The sequence below is a fragment of the Panthera tigris genome, chromosome A2, assembly GCF_018350195.1.
Source record: "Panthera tigris isolate Pti1 chromosome A2, P.tigris_Pti1_mat1.1, whole genome shotgun sequence".
Classification (NCBI taxonomy): domain Eukaryota; kingdom Metazoa; phylum Chordata; class Mammalia; order Carnivora; family Felidae; genus Panthera; species Panthera tigris.
Genome location: NC_056661.1, coordinates 53,351,025 through 53,369,067, shown reverse-complemented (window position 1 = coordinate 53,369,067; position 18,043 = coordinate 53,351,025). Strand labels below are relative to the sequence as shown.

General features: G+C 36.8%; 1 protein-coding gene across 5 annotated transcripts in view; it reads right to left on the bottom strand.

Moving 5' to 3' along the window:
• PPARG (peroxisome proliferator activated receptor gamma) overlaps positions 1-18,043 on the bottom strand; it is a 135,676-nt gene that overhangs the window by 36,495 nt on the left and 81,138 nt on the right. For all 5 annotated transcript variants that reach the window (XM_042979529.1, XM_042979525.1, XM_042979526.1 and 2 more), the window contains exons 3-5: positions 14,574-14,801; positions 12,810-12,979; positions 3,519-3,657 (exon numbers count right to left, since the gene is read on the bottom strand). In XM_042979529.1, coding sequence (XP_042835463.1) covers positions 3,519-3,657; positions 12,810-12,979; positions 14,574-14,793 — 529 coding nt within the window. In that variant the 5' untranslated portion in view covers positions 14,794-14,801. The remainder of the gene's footprint in view (positions 1-3,518; positions 3,658-12,809; positions 12,980-14,573; positions 14,802-18,043) is intronic.

Below are 18,043 nucleotides of genomic sequence, written 5' to 3'. Positions count from 1 at the left end.
TTATACTAAGAAAAACTATAAAAGTTTAAGTGTCCACTTGACTGAAGAAATATTAATCTATGTGAGCATTTTTATCAAGAATCTGTAGACACCAGCTTCACTAATTCAAAATGTAAAACAAGAAGCAGGTTATGCTATGATCACTTGGTAAGTCACATGCACCTCTGGGTAGCCTAGGAAGCTGGGTCTTTATTTCTGCTTTACTTTCATTTGGAGCTTTCCTCTAAAGGTGTCTGGACAGGGTATTGAACTGATTGTGCCAAGCATGACTCACAAAGACTGGGGAGCCATCAGTGGAACTGGCCCATGGTCTAGAAATGATGATATGTTAAATGACCAAAACAATTGCAACACGTGTTTATCCTGATCACTGCAGAAAAATAAAAACTGCTCCCAAAGCACTTCAGTCCAACGCTTGGATATTTTTCCTACCCAGTGCTGAAAACAGATTATCTGAGAAACAACTAGGTTCCCAAGTGTAAGAATTCTGAAATCCTCCTGTCCTTCTACGATGTTTAGGCTACATGTCACAATTAAAATGGAAGTTCCATCTGAAGATGGAACCATACACTCTTAACCAAATATACCATCTATGTTCTTTAGCCTGGACTGCTCTAGATTTGTACTCTGGGGCTAGGCTACATTGTTATGTGATCATCAGATGTAATGCCTTAAATTGCTGAGCAATTGATCAGAACATCTAGATGACCTGATTCAAGCATATGAATTATATTTTTATGGCAACAAAACATATAGGTGTCAGATACCTACATATTTGAGAAGATGGTAACACTGTCTATAATATATGGACTAGCTTAATGAAAAGTGAAAACTTTGGTGAGGTAGGTTGTCTGACTTACGCAGAATCTGAGAAGATGGTGACACTGTCTATAATATATGGACTAGCTTAATGAAAAGTGAAAACTTTGGTGAGGTAGGTTGTCTGACTTACGCAGAATCATAGAACTTTCAAAGTTGAAAGGATTAGCAACCCTTGTTTCAGTGATTTTCCAACAATGTTGCCCATGGCCCTGAGGGTTCCTTGAAGGTTACTTATAGAAGCCTCCTTTAAAGCTGGGAGTGGTGGCTAATGGGCAACCTAAATGCACCGAATGGATTAAACAGACACCAAAGAGCAGAAACACAAGTAATAGAGAATGGAGTACATTTACTTTGGGGGATGTTCATCTCTTCTTGTGTGTACTGAAAGCAGCAAGGTGCCGATTTGGTACAACACTATAAGCCTCTTGATAAATTGGGTGGGTTATTATAGTGAGGTCCATTCACAGAAAACATTAATATAATAACAAAATAATTTTAGATAGTTACTACAACCTCCTAGAAATTTTGGAGGATTTGGAAATGTTTCCTTTCTCAGGATAACAGGCAAAACTATTCAAAACCTCGTTGTTGGCTTTCCCTTCTTGTGCTTTGATCAAATGTTTTCCATACAGCAAACACATTCCTGTGAACACTTCTTAGAAGGGATTTTCTCAGTCACTGCTGCAATCTTGTAAACGTTGAACTGCGTAAGTCTAATTCTTTTTTTTTTTTTTTTTTGTCTTTGCAAGAAGAATTAACTGAACACTCCCTATCAAGATTGCTCTTCTCTTGGGGTGACTCAGTTGGTTGAGCATCTGACTTCAGCTCAGGTCATGATCTCACAATTCATGATTTCGAGCCCCATGTCAGATTCTGTGCTGACAGCTCAGAGCCTGGACCCTGCTTTGGATTCTCCCCGCCCCCGCCCCCCTCTCTGCCCCTCCTACACTCATGCTCTGTCTCTCTCAAAAATAAACATTAAAAAGAAAAGATTGTTCTTCTCTCTAAACAGAATATTCTAATCACCATATAAAGTCAAATGATGACTTTATTATTAGGTTTATGATGGTTTTCTTTGAATTTTCTGGGAAGAGAAAATTATACCATCAATACTATATAGGTTGGGCTTTAAATGTTGTTTGCTTATTAACAATAAGCAAAAGGAGGCATATTTTATGTGAATGTGTGCAAGCAACAGGAAATACATGTTACATCAATATGTGAAGTGACAAATTTAAAGGACAAAAAATAAATAGCATGAAAAGCAGAACTGGCATGCTTTTCTAGGCAGTCTTAGTAATAATGATTTCAAAGTCAAAGATTTCACCATAAAGATAAAATAAATGTATTGCAACTTGACTGCATCATCTAAAATATAACCCTTGACTTGAAATGAAAGAAAATTGATGGAATTAAACCAGTAAATTATTTTTGCAATCAATGACTGCAGTTGTATACTGCTACACAGCAGACGTAATCAACTGTGAGGAAATTTGGACCAAATTTCCACTCTGTCCAGTATAGCTGACAGATTTCTTTATAATACATTCTTGCCTTCAGAGGAAATGGCCCATATTAATTATAAAAATATAATTTCGTAAACTATTTTTAAAGAGTAGGATATCAACCAATTAGCGATTCTCAAATACTTTTAAGATTTCCGCTGTGAAAACCAAACATCTGTGTGATGGAATAAAACTAATTTTCACAGATGCTTTGGAGCCTTAACATATGAAGATTGACTTCAAATGTTATCTTCTTACCAGATCAGTTTTGAGACCGGTGAAGGCAAAAGAAAGAAAAAAAAATAGAATATCCAGTGAAACAAGCTTCAGATTTTATTTGAACACTTTGGCATTTTAGATTTCTTGAGCCCATAATGAATTTTGAAAGAACAAATACTTGACAAATATAATACTATAAAGTTACTATCAAATTTGTTTTGTGATTTTGTTAACACCAATCAGAGCTAAATGGAAATCAAGAACTACTTCTTCAAATAGGCCTATCTTCCGTGATTCTACTGAGTTAGTTCTACAACTCATGAAAACAAAGGTCTTCTACATTCTTTCTCTTAAGCCAACACTCAAAATCGTAAGCTTGATTTTAGATACAGGTTTATAAAATAGAAATTTTTATTTTCTTATGATTCTATGGACACTGAAGTTTTGTGGGAGCTTAAAATCTTTGCTTTATCCACAAGCCTGTATGCTCTTTGAAGTCAAGGGTACTGCTATATCTATACTCATCTTTGCACAGCAAAGAGGAAAAAAAGGATATACTCTAGATTCTGATATTCCACTTAAAGTTCCACAGCCAGAAACCTGCAGTTTTCTCAAAGCAGAAAGAAACTACTGATATACACAAGAATAATGCCATTTTTAATGCTATTAAAGCAACATAAAAAATGAATCACAATCATTACATTCATTTGGAAATACTACAGTTATTTCTTATCACTTCTCATATTTTCAAGTCTTCTCTCCCATCATGGCAGATGCCAAACCACTGAAAGAAAGATTGCACACTAAGAGCCTAAACCTCACCCGAAATGAGAAATGCTTTATCAGCATATAATATTCTGAAATCTGGAATTTTGTGGAAAACTGTCCACATTTTCAGCAATGGCCCTACAGGCTACTTATCTGGCAGCCATAATGAGAACAGTTAAATATGTGTACTAAGTGTTCACTTACCATTATGAGACATCCCCACAGCAAGGCATTTCTGAAACCGACAGTACTGACATTTATTTCTACTTTTTTTGTGGATACGACAGTTAAGGTCACACCTATCGTAAATGAGCTTCAATCTGATGGTCCTCCGGAAGAACCCCTGCAAAGGGATATGGAAAAAAGAAAGCAAATTTTAAGTCTTTATGATACACGGAAGCAGCAACATTTGGCTAACATTTTGCTGGCCTAGGTATCAGCAAAGGAAGGTTCTGTCACTGGTGACTTCAGACAAGTCATGTAACTGCTACAAGATCTCCAGTGTCCTTCTTTAGCTCTGAGACGTGACCATATCCAACTGATGTCATTCAATGTATCTTGGCTCTACGTTTGAGTTTCAGCACACTCTAAGAAGTGCTCTGGATTTAATGTAATGCAAATAAAACACCATGTAATCAGTTCAGTTTCTCTGCAAATCCTTCCAACAGCATGCCCCAGCCTTTATTATTGTGCTAAGCCATTTGGCGAAGTTATAATCATTTCATTCTAAAACATGATCAGGGCCAATAAAAATCCACATGTGGACAATTTTTTAGAATTCTCTATGTTGCATAATTTCCTACAGAATTGGTTTCATTTACTTATGCGATTGAAAGAGTGTTCCATAACTGTTGTAGCCTACACACAAAAAAAGATTATAGGAAAGAACAAGAGAAGTAATAAATCCTTAGACAATGGACTGCCATCTCAAAACAGCAAATAGGTCAATTCGAGGCTAATTGAATTCTGCTGTATTTATATATTTTTGAAAGACCTAAAAGAAATTCTAATTGGAAATGTTTGCTAATAACTCCATTTTTTGTTGTTGTTGTCAGAGTGTTCTTATTAGTTTCTATTGTTCTCATCTCCATGAAACTCAATTCTTAACTCTTTCAAATTTATCTGGCCCCATTTTGTGCAAAAACCCCTGAACTAGTATGGATTCTGCTGCTGACACACATTTTCACTTTCTCTGCATTTGCATCTTGAACTCCAGACAAGTTTCTACTGCTTACTAGGCATGTCACTTGGAAATCTAACAGCTACCTGAAACCCAGCATGTCCAACCCTGAAACTCGGGTCTTACCCTGCAAACTCACTTCTGGAGGCTTTCACCATTTCGGTTGGTACAAACACTCTCCCAGTCTCTGATGCCAAACTCCTTGAAATCACTCCTGACTTTTTTCTCTCACATGGAAAGACCTTCCTCTAAATATACACTTGCTTACTCGTCTCACTGCCTTCAAGCTTGCTAACATGTCAACTTCTCAATGAGGCTTATATGCCCTATTTAATACTGTGGCCAGTCTCTGCCCCCACCTCTCTTTTGGAACCTCTGGTTTTCTTCACAGGGCTCTAGTTTCTGTTTTGTTTTGTTATTTTCTAGTAACAGTTAGGACTTTCTAACATACCATATAATTTACTTATTATATTTTAAGTGTTTATTTTCTGCCCATCCCCCACTGCCTAATTAAAATTGTGAGCTTCATGGGGAGTCACTGGATATGACCTAAATACAACAGTCTTCTAATAAAATCTGTTGAATGAATATGTGCGTCACTTAACTTCCTTTCTGGGCCATCTCTGATATTATTTTGATCCTAAACCATGACTGAGATATCACAAGGCCATTGGTATACTCTTTTCCTTTTCTGTTATCTTATTAAGTATAATATTAATTACTAACATGTAGAAAATATATGTAATTATAAAACATAATAAGATAATTATTAGACATGAGCCCATAGCCCAAGATTTAAAATCACGACTGGAATAGTTATGTATTTTTCCCCTATCCAACTCCTGCACTCTGTTTCCCCTGGGCAAAGTAATCATTATTCTCAATTTTGTATTTATTATTTTCTTGACTTTTAAGAAAATACAGTTTTACCACACTGTATGTAAAATTGAAAAATACACTGCTTACTTATGCTTGTTTGGGGGCTTTATTAAATGGTATACTTCATACAGTATTTTGGGAGTTTCATTTTTTAAAATTTAGTATTAGATTTCTAAAATGTATCTACTTTCTTGTGAAAAGCTATGATTTATTCATTTTCACAATTTCATAATATTCCATTCTATGACTATTTCACAATTTATTAACATCTTTTCATGTGTTTTTAAAAATATTTTATCATTTTTTCTTTAAGAAGGCTCCTATCTTCTCACATTGATGGATGTTTAAATTGTTGCCAATATTTTGCTATTATAAACAGTGCTTCTATAAATATTCTTGTAAATGTTTTATGATGCACATGTACAAGAGTTACCTAGGGGTGAAGTTTTTGGATTGTACAGAGGTGAATGATAAATTTTACAAGATCATACCAAATTGTTTTTCAGAGTGAAAATATCAACTTCCATTCCCTCTACCAATTGGTATTATCAGACTTTAAAAAAAATTTTTTAATGTTTATTTGTTTTTGAAGGACAGAGCATGAGCTGTTGAGGGACAAAGAGAGAGAGAAACCAAAGCAGGCTCCAGGCTCTGAGCCATCAGCACAGAGCCCAAGGTGGGGTTGGAACCCACAAGGCATGAGATCATGACCTGAGCTGAAGTCGGACACCCAACTGACATGACAGAGCCACCCAGGCGCTCCTGTCAGACCTCTTAATATTTCACAATGTATAACAGAATCTAAGTGTGATCTTAATTTGTATTTTCCTGATTCTTTATTTCCTAGTTTTTAATTGGATTGTCTCTTCCTTAATACTGAATTTTAGAAATTTTTTATATATTCTAAGACACTAATCTGTTGTCTGTTAGAGATGTTGCAAATATATTCTGCTTTCTATGCTGTACCATCTTTGAAATTTACTATTTCAGTCTCTTGTTGTTGTTTTTACTATTTATTTATTTTGAGAGAGAGAGCACGCACATGAGTGCACATGAGCAGGGAAGGGGCAGAAAAAGAGGGACAGAGGGAATCCCAAGCAGGCTCCATGCTGTCAGCATGGAGCCCGACATGGGGTTTGAACTCACAGACCATGAGATCAAGATCTGAGCCGAAATCAAGAGTCAGAGGCTTAAACCCCCTCAGTATCATGTTTGTTTGTTTGTTTGTTTTTAACCTGTAAACGTTTTCATTTCACTCTCATTGTTAAAAGATTATAGAATACTCAGTTATCTTCACTTGGAGTTCCATGATTGCTGCTGTGGAGGGGTCTACTGTTAACTTACTCTAAAGTGTTTTTTTTCTTTTCTCATTGGTTGCTTTTATATATTCTCTTAGTTTTTAGTATTCTGCAGTTTTACTGCAGTGTGTCTCAGCATGCGTTTCTTTTCATTTATTTTCTTGGACTGTTTTCTGCATCATGATTTCACTTGTTTATCAGTTCTGACATTAATTAGCTAAGTATTAGACCTTCTTATTCTAGCCTTCCATATTTCTCAACTTCTCCTTTCTAGTTTCCATCTTTTTGTCATACTAATATTGATTATAAAAGTAAACATCAGAGCAATCAAATAAAACAACAAAAAATATATAATTACAATGAAAAAAAAGGGCAACATTTCTTACCAAAGTTCATCAGTGATAAGAGTTCTGTACATTACTCTTCTATTGATTAGTAAAGAAGGCATATTTTTAATATTCCAAGATTCTATGAATCTTTCAAGAACTAAGAGGCTTCAATTTTTAGCAGGTTCTGGATAGCACGTATTCTTTAAGGCACTGTGGTTCTCATTCTCAGTAATTTCTTTACATTTATCTTCCAGTTCACTAATCCTTTCTTCTATTATGTACAATATGCTAATTAACCCCTCTGCTGAATTTTTATTTCGATAATTATATTTTTCACTTTAGAAGTTTCACTTCACTAAACATACTGATTTATTTTCAAATCTGCCTAGTTGTTCCTGTCAAGTCTACTCTTGCTTGTTCATTGGGGTGATTCTGCCCTTTTTCTTGAAACAATTCATACACAGCTTTTTTCTCTATCAGGCATCCCAATTATCATTATCTGCTTTCCTTGTATAGGGGCAGATGGGTCTAAATCTGTTTTTGTTTATTTTTTTTTTATTTTTTTTTATTTTTAAATTTTTTTTTTTCAACGTTTTTTATTTATTTTTGGGACAGAGAGAGACAGAGCATGAACGGGGGAGGGGCAGAGAGAGAGGGAGACACAGAATCGGAAACAGGCTCCAGGCTCTGAGCCATCAGCCCAGAGCCCGACGCGGGGCTCGAACTCACGGACCGCGAGATCGTGACCTGGCTGAAGTCGGACGCTTAACCGACTGCGCCACCCAGGCGCCCTGTTTTTGTTTATTTTTGATAAATGTTATTCAAGGTGATTAACTTCTTAATATGCTTACTGATATTTTGAACTTGTATATTGACCTCAAACTGTGGGAATCCTACAGGGTCTAAATTGAGAAGTCTTTCCTCCAAAAAGAATTTGCAGACGCTTCTGTTAGAAGCCAGGGGCTCCAGTGACTTGTGACTATTTCAGATTCTCTTGAGAAAGCTGGCTCAATTCAAAAGCCCCAGACTCAGCTCCCTCTCACTGATGGCTCTGGATACTGCTATAGGCATCTGTCTTTGGTGCAATGCTGCACCTCCTATGGGCACCTATCACAAGAGAAACCCTGCCCCAGTAAATGTGCCTGCAGGTCACAGCTCAAGACCTAGGGTTTTTTTTGTTTGTTTTGCCCTTGTTGGTTAGGAGAAGTTTTCCCTACCTCTTGTGAGATCAGCAATATCTCAAAGAATAGGTACATATATAGACCTATATATAGATCTGTTAGAACTTGAAGCCTCCTTAATTCTCAAATTAAGGTTCTAAGGACCTCTGAATATTAAAAAAGGTATTTTTTTCACATTAAAATTTTTTTAATGTTTATTTATTTTTGAGAGAGAGAGAGAGAGACAGAGTGCAAGCGGGAGAGGGGCAAAAAGAGGAGACACAGAATCTGAAGCAAGATCCAGGCTCTGGGCTGTCAACACAGAGCCCAAGACGCAGCTTGAACCCACAAACTATGAAATCATGACCTGAGCCGAAGTCAGACGCTTATCCAACTGAGCCATCCAGGTGCCCCATTTTTTTCACATTTTAACAGAAGGCTAATGTACAGAACCAGTCTCATGAATAAATGTTGGTGGGAAATTTTGTTTGGATTTTTGCCATTGTGATCATATATGTTTTATGCTATTCCTTGAGTGCTTTTTAAAATTTTCACTTTTAAAAACTGATCCTCGTGGTTGAACATACTGCTTAGCTAGCTTAAATGGGCAGGTTCCAGAGTATTCAGTTATCTGGCATGGCTGGAAAGGAAGGTGTTTTTGATGAGAGAATTATGTTACTTACAATGCAAAGTTTTGTTTTGACTCATACGATATCTTTCAATGTGTATCATATTATTTTTGTGATGATTTGGGGTCTTTCAATGTTAAAGGAAAATAGTCCTGAATATTATTTGTGTACTGTACATGTACATAAAACCATAAACTAAAAATATACACAAATTCAGCACACAGCTTAGGAGTTGCTTTGGTGTATATATTATTCAATAGCCAAAGGTTCTTTTTTATCTAAGTCTGCAATATTAATAACCAAGAATCTGTCACTATTCCACTTTAATCCAAGCCCAATTCTGTTTATTCCTGTTTGAATTTTGGCAGGGATCACTAATATAAACCTGTTCCATTGACAATGTAAAACTGTTTCAGATGACCCACTAACATGTATCATAAGCAATACTAGAACTATTCTTTTTTTTTTTAATGTTTATTTATTTTTGAGACAGAGACAGAGCATGAGCAGGGGAGGAGCAGAGAGAGAGGGAGACACACAATTCGAAGCAGGCTCCAAGCTCCAAGCTGTCAGCACAGAGCGTGATGCGGGGCCCAAACCCACAAACTGCAAGATCATGACCTGAGCTGAAGTCGGAGGCCTGACTGAGCCACCCAGGCACCCCAGACTACTCTTTTCAATTCATAAACTAGTCTGCAGGTTTACGGTTAACTGTATTCTAATCATGGGCACATGCTACATTCTGCTGAAATGTCAAATGTTAAACTGCCAAAGTACCCTTTACAAAATACAGGTGAGTCAAACACATTTGTTTGTTCACTTTCCTGGCTTTTTGTTGAGTATTGTTGATAAGCTAAGAAGATATCTTTGATTACTGATAGCCACTGATCTAAATTAGCTGCATTCAGACTGCGGCAGCAATTTTGTTTAATTCCACAGCAGCAAAGAATGAGTATTTCTTCAGCCTCAATGCCTTATAACAGTGGTTCTCAAACTTTCTGGTCTTAGGACCCCTTTACTCTCTTAAAAATTATTGAGGACCCCATGAGCTTTTGTTTATGTGGGTTATATCTACTGATACTTGTCAGACTAGCAATTAAAACTGAAAAATTGTTATGTACAAGAACATAACAGGCAAACATTCCATTAGCCACCAAAGCTATATTACTATTCCATGTCATGTAGTTTCTGGAACACTCCACTTATACTCCTGAGAGAGTGAGAGTGAAAACGGTAAATGACAACTGAGAATTGTTATAAAAGTAGTTTCAACCTCACAGGTGCCTTGAAAAGGTCTTAGGGAATCCACAGGCTTCCAGAACACACTTTGAGAACTACTGACTTATATGTGGAGAAGCTAAATTATATTATTCCACTAACATTTCTTTTTATTCTTATCTTTAAAATGAGTAGATATTGGGGCGCCTGGGTGGCTCAGTCGGTTAAGCGTCCGACTTCGGCTCAGGTCATGATCTCGCGGTCCGTGAGTTCGAGCCCCGCATAGGGCTCTGTGCTGACAGCTCAGAGCCTGGAGCCTGTTTCAGATTCTGTGTCTCCCTCTTTCTCTGACCCTCCCCTGTTCATGCTCTCTCTCTCTCTGTCTCAAAAATAAATAAACGTTAAAAAAATTAAAAAAATAAAATAAAATAAAATAAAATGAGTAGATATTTATTTTGCCTTCCAAGGTTAGCATAACCTTCTTTGCATTTTAGTCTCAGAAGTCTGTAATCCAGGGTCTTCTTTGGATTTTATTAAGTGTTCATTCTCCATCTCTGCCTTAGGACCCTTTCTGTTCCTAATTTGATGGCATCTGAACTTTGTCCTTCTCCTTCTTGCTATTTTTCTTCTTTGCTTGCTTTTACTTTGTAAGTTTTGTGCCCTCAGGACTTAGTTTTTATTACTGTAACCAACTACTGTCTTTCAATTTTTAGCTGTTATCAGTAATGGCCACTGCCCACAAATACTGACATGATGGAACTATTTGCTTAAACGTTCTCATTTTCTAAGCCTATAAAAAGCAGTAATATATGGAGGAAACTTAACCAATCACACTGTTTTTATTTACCAATGTTAATTACCAAGATGACCAAACAGAATGGTTTCTTCAGGTGTTTCTCAGAATTTGGCAACAATTTACTCCAAAATTATATAAATCTAACACAATAAAATGACATATTTTCACTAGTCACTGCAATCTTAAATAACTGACTATACCTTATGATTTCATTCATCACAGATATTTTAGTTTGGTTTCAATCACACAATGAATACTTATTAGTGTTTTATTTTTTTTATTTATTTTATTTTATTTTTTTTAATTTTTTTTTCAACGTTTTTTATTTATTTTTGGGACAGAGAGAGACAGAGCATGAACGGGGGAGGGGCAGAGAGAGAGGGAGACACAGAATCGGAAACAGGCTCCAGGCTCCGAGCCATCAGCCCAGAGCCTGACGCGGGGCTCAAACTCACAGACCGCGAGATCGTGACCTGGCTGAAGTCGGACGCTTAACCGACTGCGCCACCCAGGCGCCCCCTTATTAGTGTTTTAAATGAAAGTATCTCTCTGCCAATAGTATTTCAAAAAGTCATTTTGGAATTTTAGACCTTAGAGATGAATAAGACCTTGGATAAGTAATTCAACCGAGTCATTTTACACATGAGGTGACTGAGGGTTTATATGATTGGCTAGTAACTCTGGACAGGTGGCTGGGTGACTACAATCTTGTCTCTTTTCATTTTATTAGGTTGCCTTTAGAAAAATAAACTGAATTAAAGAGATTTTAGAGATCATCTAATTCAACCCCATCATTTTATAGATGCAAAAACTTAGGCAGAATGTGGTTAAAAAAAAAAGCATCTTATACAATATCTGGTGCATAGTAGATATTCAATAAATATTAAGTTCTGTTTTGGCTTAGGAACCCAGATGTTCTAACACCAGTTAGGAACCCAGATGTTCTAACACCTACCTAACTGCGGTTGTACACTTTTATTCTGAATAAAAAGCCCAACTGAGGTTTGAATAGGATCTTATATAAGCAGTGTTTATTTTATAAGGTAAATATTTATGAACAACATATTCTGAACCTTAGGGTATATAACAAATAGTATTTTTTACTATTTTATTCACTGAGTATATTAAAATTATTTTAAAAGATTACTTACTAAAATATGAGTTGGTTAAGAATTTCTTAATAATTGGGCAGAATATTAATAAATATTTGAGCTTTCCAAAATACACTTTTCACAAAGAAGGGACTTGAGGAAAAACAGTATGTCTCTTCCAAATCAGTTCTATCTTTTTGCCTGTCCATCATACATGTCTCAGACCAATGTGAAATAGGAAAACACAGAGCACTGGTTAAGGAATCGTAAGATATATATTCTAGTTAGCCCTAGTTCTGCCACTTCCTAATGGATGACCATGGGTGGGTTTCTACATCTGTAAGGTGGCCATAAATAAGCTCAACCTCATGGGACTGTTCTAGGTATCAAATAAACGTATCTATCTATCTGTCTATCTATCTAATCTATCAAGCCTTACATATACAAAGCCTTACATACACTTGGAATAGTGGGGAAAAAAACAAAACTAGAGGATTCAGAAAATCTATCAAGCCTTACATATACAAAAGCCTTACATACACTTGGAATAGTGGGGAAAAAAACAAAACTAGAGGATTCAGAAAATCTGGGTTCTGGGTCACCTCATTGCTATCTTGCCATGACATACTGAACAACTCATTTATCATTTTTTTTAATCTGCAAGATGCAAGGGTTGAATTAGATCAGTGGCTCAAGGACCAGTTTGGAGAGAAGGAAGTGAGGCAAAGCAGCTCTGCTTTCACTGATTTTCTTAGGTTTTCAAATATATCATTTGAAGAATGGGTTTTACCAAAACAAAAGTTTGACAATTTTATCTCATTTCCTTGCTGTGTGTTCACAACAAGAAATGAAATAAGAAGTAAACTGTCAGAAAATTTTTTGAAAAAAAAAAAAAAATTTTTTTTTTTTTTTTACCTTGCATCCTTCACACGCATGAACTCCATAATGAAACCCAGAAGCTTTATCTCCACAGACACGGCATTCAATTGCCATGAGGGAGTTGGAAGGCTCTTCATGAGGCTTACTGTACAGCTGAGTCTTTTCAGAATAATAAGGTGGGGATGCAGGCTCCACTTTGATTGCACCTGTGTACAGAAAAATGTGAGCAGATAATTATCACATGACAAACTGCTAAAAAGGCACTGTGGCAAGTCTCCCTTATTGCCATGTTTATTATTTGAGCGTAGAAACATTATGGAACATGAAAACAAAACATAGGAAAAAGTAGGCTTTGTAACCACAGGCAAGTCACAACACCTCTGAGCTTCACCTGTAAAAATAAAATGGGGAAGGGTATTAGGTCTGTGGTTCTATGACCCTTCAATACCTGGTAGTACTAAAGCTCTGACAGACACCACATAGTATCTGAGACCATTAAGGTTATTTTGTTACATAATGTGCTGTATTTGGCATTCATCACAATATTAAATTATATATTTTATTTATTTAAAAAAATTTAATGTTTATTCATGAGAGAGAAGGAGACAGAGTGTGAGCAGGGGAGGGTCAGAGAGAGGGGGAGACACAGACTCTGAAGCAGGCTCCAGGCTCTGCGCTGTCAGCACAGAGCTCCATGTGGGGCTTGAACCCATGAACTGTGAGATCATGACCTGAGCCCAAGTCGGACGCTTAACCCCCTGAGCTGCCCAGGTGCTCCTATATTTTTATTTAAATATTGCATTTAGGAAGTATTTTTAAACCACTCTTGTCAAAGAAACACAGAAGCAACCAATGCTGTGGAAAAGGTACTGGAATGCCCAGCTTGAAGGTACATGAAAAATAAGAGACCAGGTTTTCCAACAATATTGTGTTAGAAAAGGTGGTTTGTAAAATAATTTTTGATAGAGAGTGAGAGAACCCATGGCAAGTAAGTACTACCTTTCTGCTCCTTTCTGCTGGGTAGGATCAGGCCTATTAAATTTCCATATTAGGCTCTAACTGAAAACCATGCAAATATAACGAAGTATATTATTTATCTTTTTGAAAAAAACTAGAAATACAGGAAGTTCTTATTGTCAAGTAATGGTTGCCAATTACACAGAGGTGGCTTTGGAAAACAAGCATTTCAGCACATGAAGATAAAATCAAGGAAATAGCATCACAGAAATTCATTTTATCTTGAAAAGTGCAGTTTTGGTTTGTCTTGAGTCTGATGTTTTGACATGAATTTAGTTAATGGCAGGAAGATTTATCAATAGACTACAATGGCGAAATTTAAATTTGTGCAGAGAAACAGGTTTCAGTATAAGTTACTCAAACTGTAGAATTAGGAAAAATGGACAACTTTGCAATTTAGTGATCATAAGTTATATAAAGTAGCAAACTGTTACTTATTAACTTAAGCAGCCAAAAGAATTCAAAGTTTGGGTGATGGACTCTTAGCCTGAGATAAACTTGGCAATGTAATCATGCTGGAAAATGCTCCTACGAAGGAAAGAAACAAGAAATAAGGAAAGGAAAAGGGAAGGAAGGAGGGGAAAAAAGAATAATCTGGGGATTTACACACTACCTTTCTTTTTGGTATACTGTAAATACCTAACATTTCAGAGATAAATGGATGAATAAATGAATGGTATATATTTTCTATAGAGTTTTAGTCTCTGGAGCATTTATTCCAGTGTTGAGAGGTTAGAACGATTTTAGTCTTAGCCATCTGAAAAGTGAAAATAAACATCATACTTTGGTACTCTTGGAGCTTCAGGTCATACTTATAATCAGCAACCATTGGGTCTGCTCTTGCAAATGGAAGGTCTTCATAGTGTGGAGTGGAAATGCTGGAGAAATCCACAGTGGTGAAGGGCTTGATGTCAAAAGAATGAGAGTGGTCATCCATTACGGAGAGATCCACGGAGCTGATTCCAAAGTTGGTGGGCCAAAATGGCATCTCTGTGTCAACCATGGTAATTTCTGAAATGGAAAGAAGAACAGCTATGGAGTTAGTCCTGAAGAGCAGAGTAATCTTCTAAAAAGATATACAGGAAGGGAACTTAAAGGTTCTTTGGTTCAGTGATCTCATCTAGGTTACCATAATGAGAGAAGAACACATAACCACCTTCCGAGTGCTGTCCAGGCTGTTTCACTAAAGGAAAGAAGCCATCCCTTACCAGGATATCACTCACAGTAGAGAACCCTAGAATAGTATCAATGTGGTCAGCGTGCCCATGTGAATGTCCCACAAACAGTCCTGCTCTCGTTATCTCCTAAAGAAGATCATCAAATCAAGTATGCTAATGATTTTTATTATTTATTAATTTTTTTGTTAATGATTTTTTTTAAAGGCATAAAGTTCTGGGACAGTTTTACTTTCTCGAAGTTAGAGATCCTAAATATTTTTCTCTTCAGGATAAAAATTTTGCTCCCCTATTTGTGTTTATAATGGTCTTGTGTGACAGAAAATTTGGCACATTAAATTTAGGTAAAAATTTATTCCTTAACTGCATTGTAAGAATAATTTCATTCTTAAACTTTTCTTTTTTAATTTTAGAGAAGAAAGGAGAGTGCACAGGCAGAGGAGAGGGGCTGAGGGAGAGAGAGAGAATCTCAAGCAGACTCTGTGCTCAGTGTGAAGCTCGAGACATGGCTCAATCCCATGACCCTGGGATCATGACTTGAGCTAAAATCAAGAACTGGACACTCAACCAACTGGGCCACTTAGGTGCCTCAAGAATGATTTTATTAATTTTTTTTAATAATTATTTATTTTTGAGAGAGAGACAGAGAGACAGAGTATAAGCATGAAGGGGCAGAGAGAGAGGGAGACACGGACTCTTAAGCAGGCTCCAGGCTCTGAGCTGTCAGCACAGAGCCCGACGTGGGGCTCGAACTCACGAACTGTGAGATCATGACCTGAGCCAAAGTCGGACGCTCAACCAACTGAGCCATGCAGGCGCCCCAAGAATAATTTTATTCTTAAAGTTAATTCAAAAATGAATCTTTTAAAGAAGGGAAGATCCCTCTATGAGAACTTCCTCAAATATTTATCTTTTCTGTGCATACAGTTTTCCTTAAAGAGGAGAAAGTGTTCTTCATATTGAGAATGGAAAGGTTAGAGCTATGTGGAAACATATCTGATTATAAATGAGTGAGTGTCAAAATGAGAATCTAGCCCAGCATTAATTTTAAACTACCCTCAAACCAAAACCACAACAAAACAAAAACAGAAACAAGAAAACATATAAAAGACAAAGGTAAAAACACTTATATGTATTCTAAGACCGCAAAATAACTTGTTTCATCAATTGCCTGCTGAGGATGATACATGCCACCTACATTTTTCAAAATATGATTTGCGGCCACAGTGAGTGAAATCCCTGAGGGATTTTAGTTCTTAGTATTTAATGTGGACTTGTGAGGCACCAGAGTGTGTGGACTTTAAACCTTTATGCAGTAGGAACCTCTCTGGGTATTTATTTATGTAGATATTCAGACATGTGAACCCAAATGGTACCTAATGGGTCCTTGGTTGTCCTGAAACCAGTTTGCTCTTCAAAGTGGTGCCAAAAAGGCAGTCACTGAGTATTTTAACTGGTAACTTTTTGGTCAAAAACACTAGTGAAAAGCTGTGTGAACTTGGGACCGCTGACATTGGAGACAAAGAAATGAACTGTTCACAAACCCGAGAGCTCCTGAAATCACAGGCTTATGTGTCTTATTTGTAGTCATATCTCTATCACCTAGCAATGGGCCTGGCTCATACTAGGTGCTCATATTAAATACCAAATGAATTGATGAGGTGGCTGTGTGATGAGGCGGCTGTGAAATTTTAGCAGAACGAGGCAGGGAAGGGGGAGAAGCGAACTAATATTTATTGAAGTACTTCACATATACCAGACACATTCTATCTCTGATTCCATGTAACCCAAGATCTTATCCCCACTTTATAGATTAACCAGGACCAGAGAAGTAAAGTGACTTTCCCAGTGTCCAATAGATGGTAAACAGAGGATTCAAACTCAAGATGGACCCAGGATCCTATTCTGTATATAATCTCTTCATTCTCTCATTGATGAAAACAGTTTATGGAGGAAGGGCTACTCTCCTAGGGGTATTTGTCAGGGGGCCTCTTGGTTTTTTTCCCAGCAAGCAGAGAGCTAAGGAATTTACTCTCAAAGGCTGACTCTTGCATGAGGTTAAAGATTCCAGCTGCGGTCTTCATGAGGAAAACAAAGTGCCTTGAAAACACAAATAAGGAGACTGTCCTATGAATGTGCTTCAGTGGTTCCAAGAGGACTCATTAGGCACCGTGTGGGTTCACATGTCTGAATATCTACATAAATAAGTACCCAAACAACCCTGTTATCTGAGTCACAGTATAAACACTACACAAGAAGAGGAATGTGTATTGGTGATAGCTTAAAGGTCATGCTGGGTCTCAATGACATCCAGAAAAACATTTATGCTCTAAATGACAAGGGCACCCATCAAACTGTGCCCTCTGTTTCACAATTCATTTAAACCTAACTAACCCAGGTCACTCCACTTACTTTACCCTTCTCCTCAGCAAGCTTATTTTACATTTCTCTATCTCCTTTTCTGGGTATAACTTACTTTCCTATCAAAATATACCTCTTTTGTCTCAATTTTAATATCCATGAAAGTAAATCCATGGGTTTATCAACTATTTCTCATGTCTGCTGCAAAGTTCATCTGCAAACAAAATAAAGGTTGACTGAGTTAAAGGCAGTGTATAAGCATGTATATGAATACTGGGAAATAAAAATAAGGATGCAAAAAAAACATCTATGTTGCAAGAAAAATTGGTTGCTATGACTTCAATAACGCCCTGTCAACCAAAGCCATGCTTCTTAATACAGGAATCATACTCCAAGGGGTCACTTAATTTATTGAAAAATTTGGGGGAAAATTTTAATGTTAAAATAGACATTTATGTATAAACAAATAGAATGAAAAATTCATGTGATTTTAAAGATGTAATATCTAACTTAAAAAATGGTACCTGTAGTACATTTCATGGCCGAAAGAAAGCCGTTTTTAAAAAAATAGCTTTGGGGCACCTGGATGGCACAGTTGGTTAAGTGATTAAGCCTCCCACTCTTGATTTTGGCTCAGGTCATGACCTCACATGAGATCAAGCCCTGAATCTGTCAGCGTAGAGCCTGCTTAGGATTCTCTTTCTCCCTCTCTCTCTC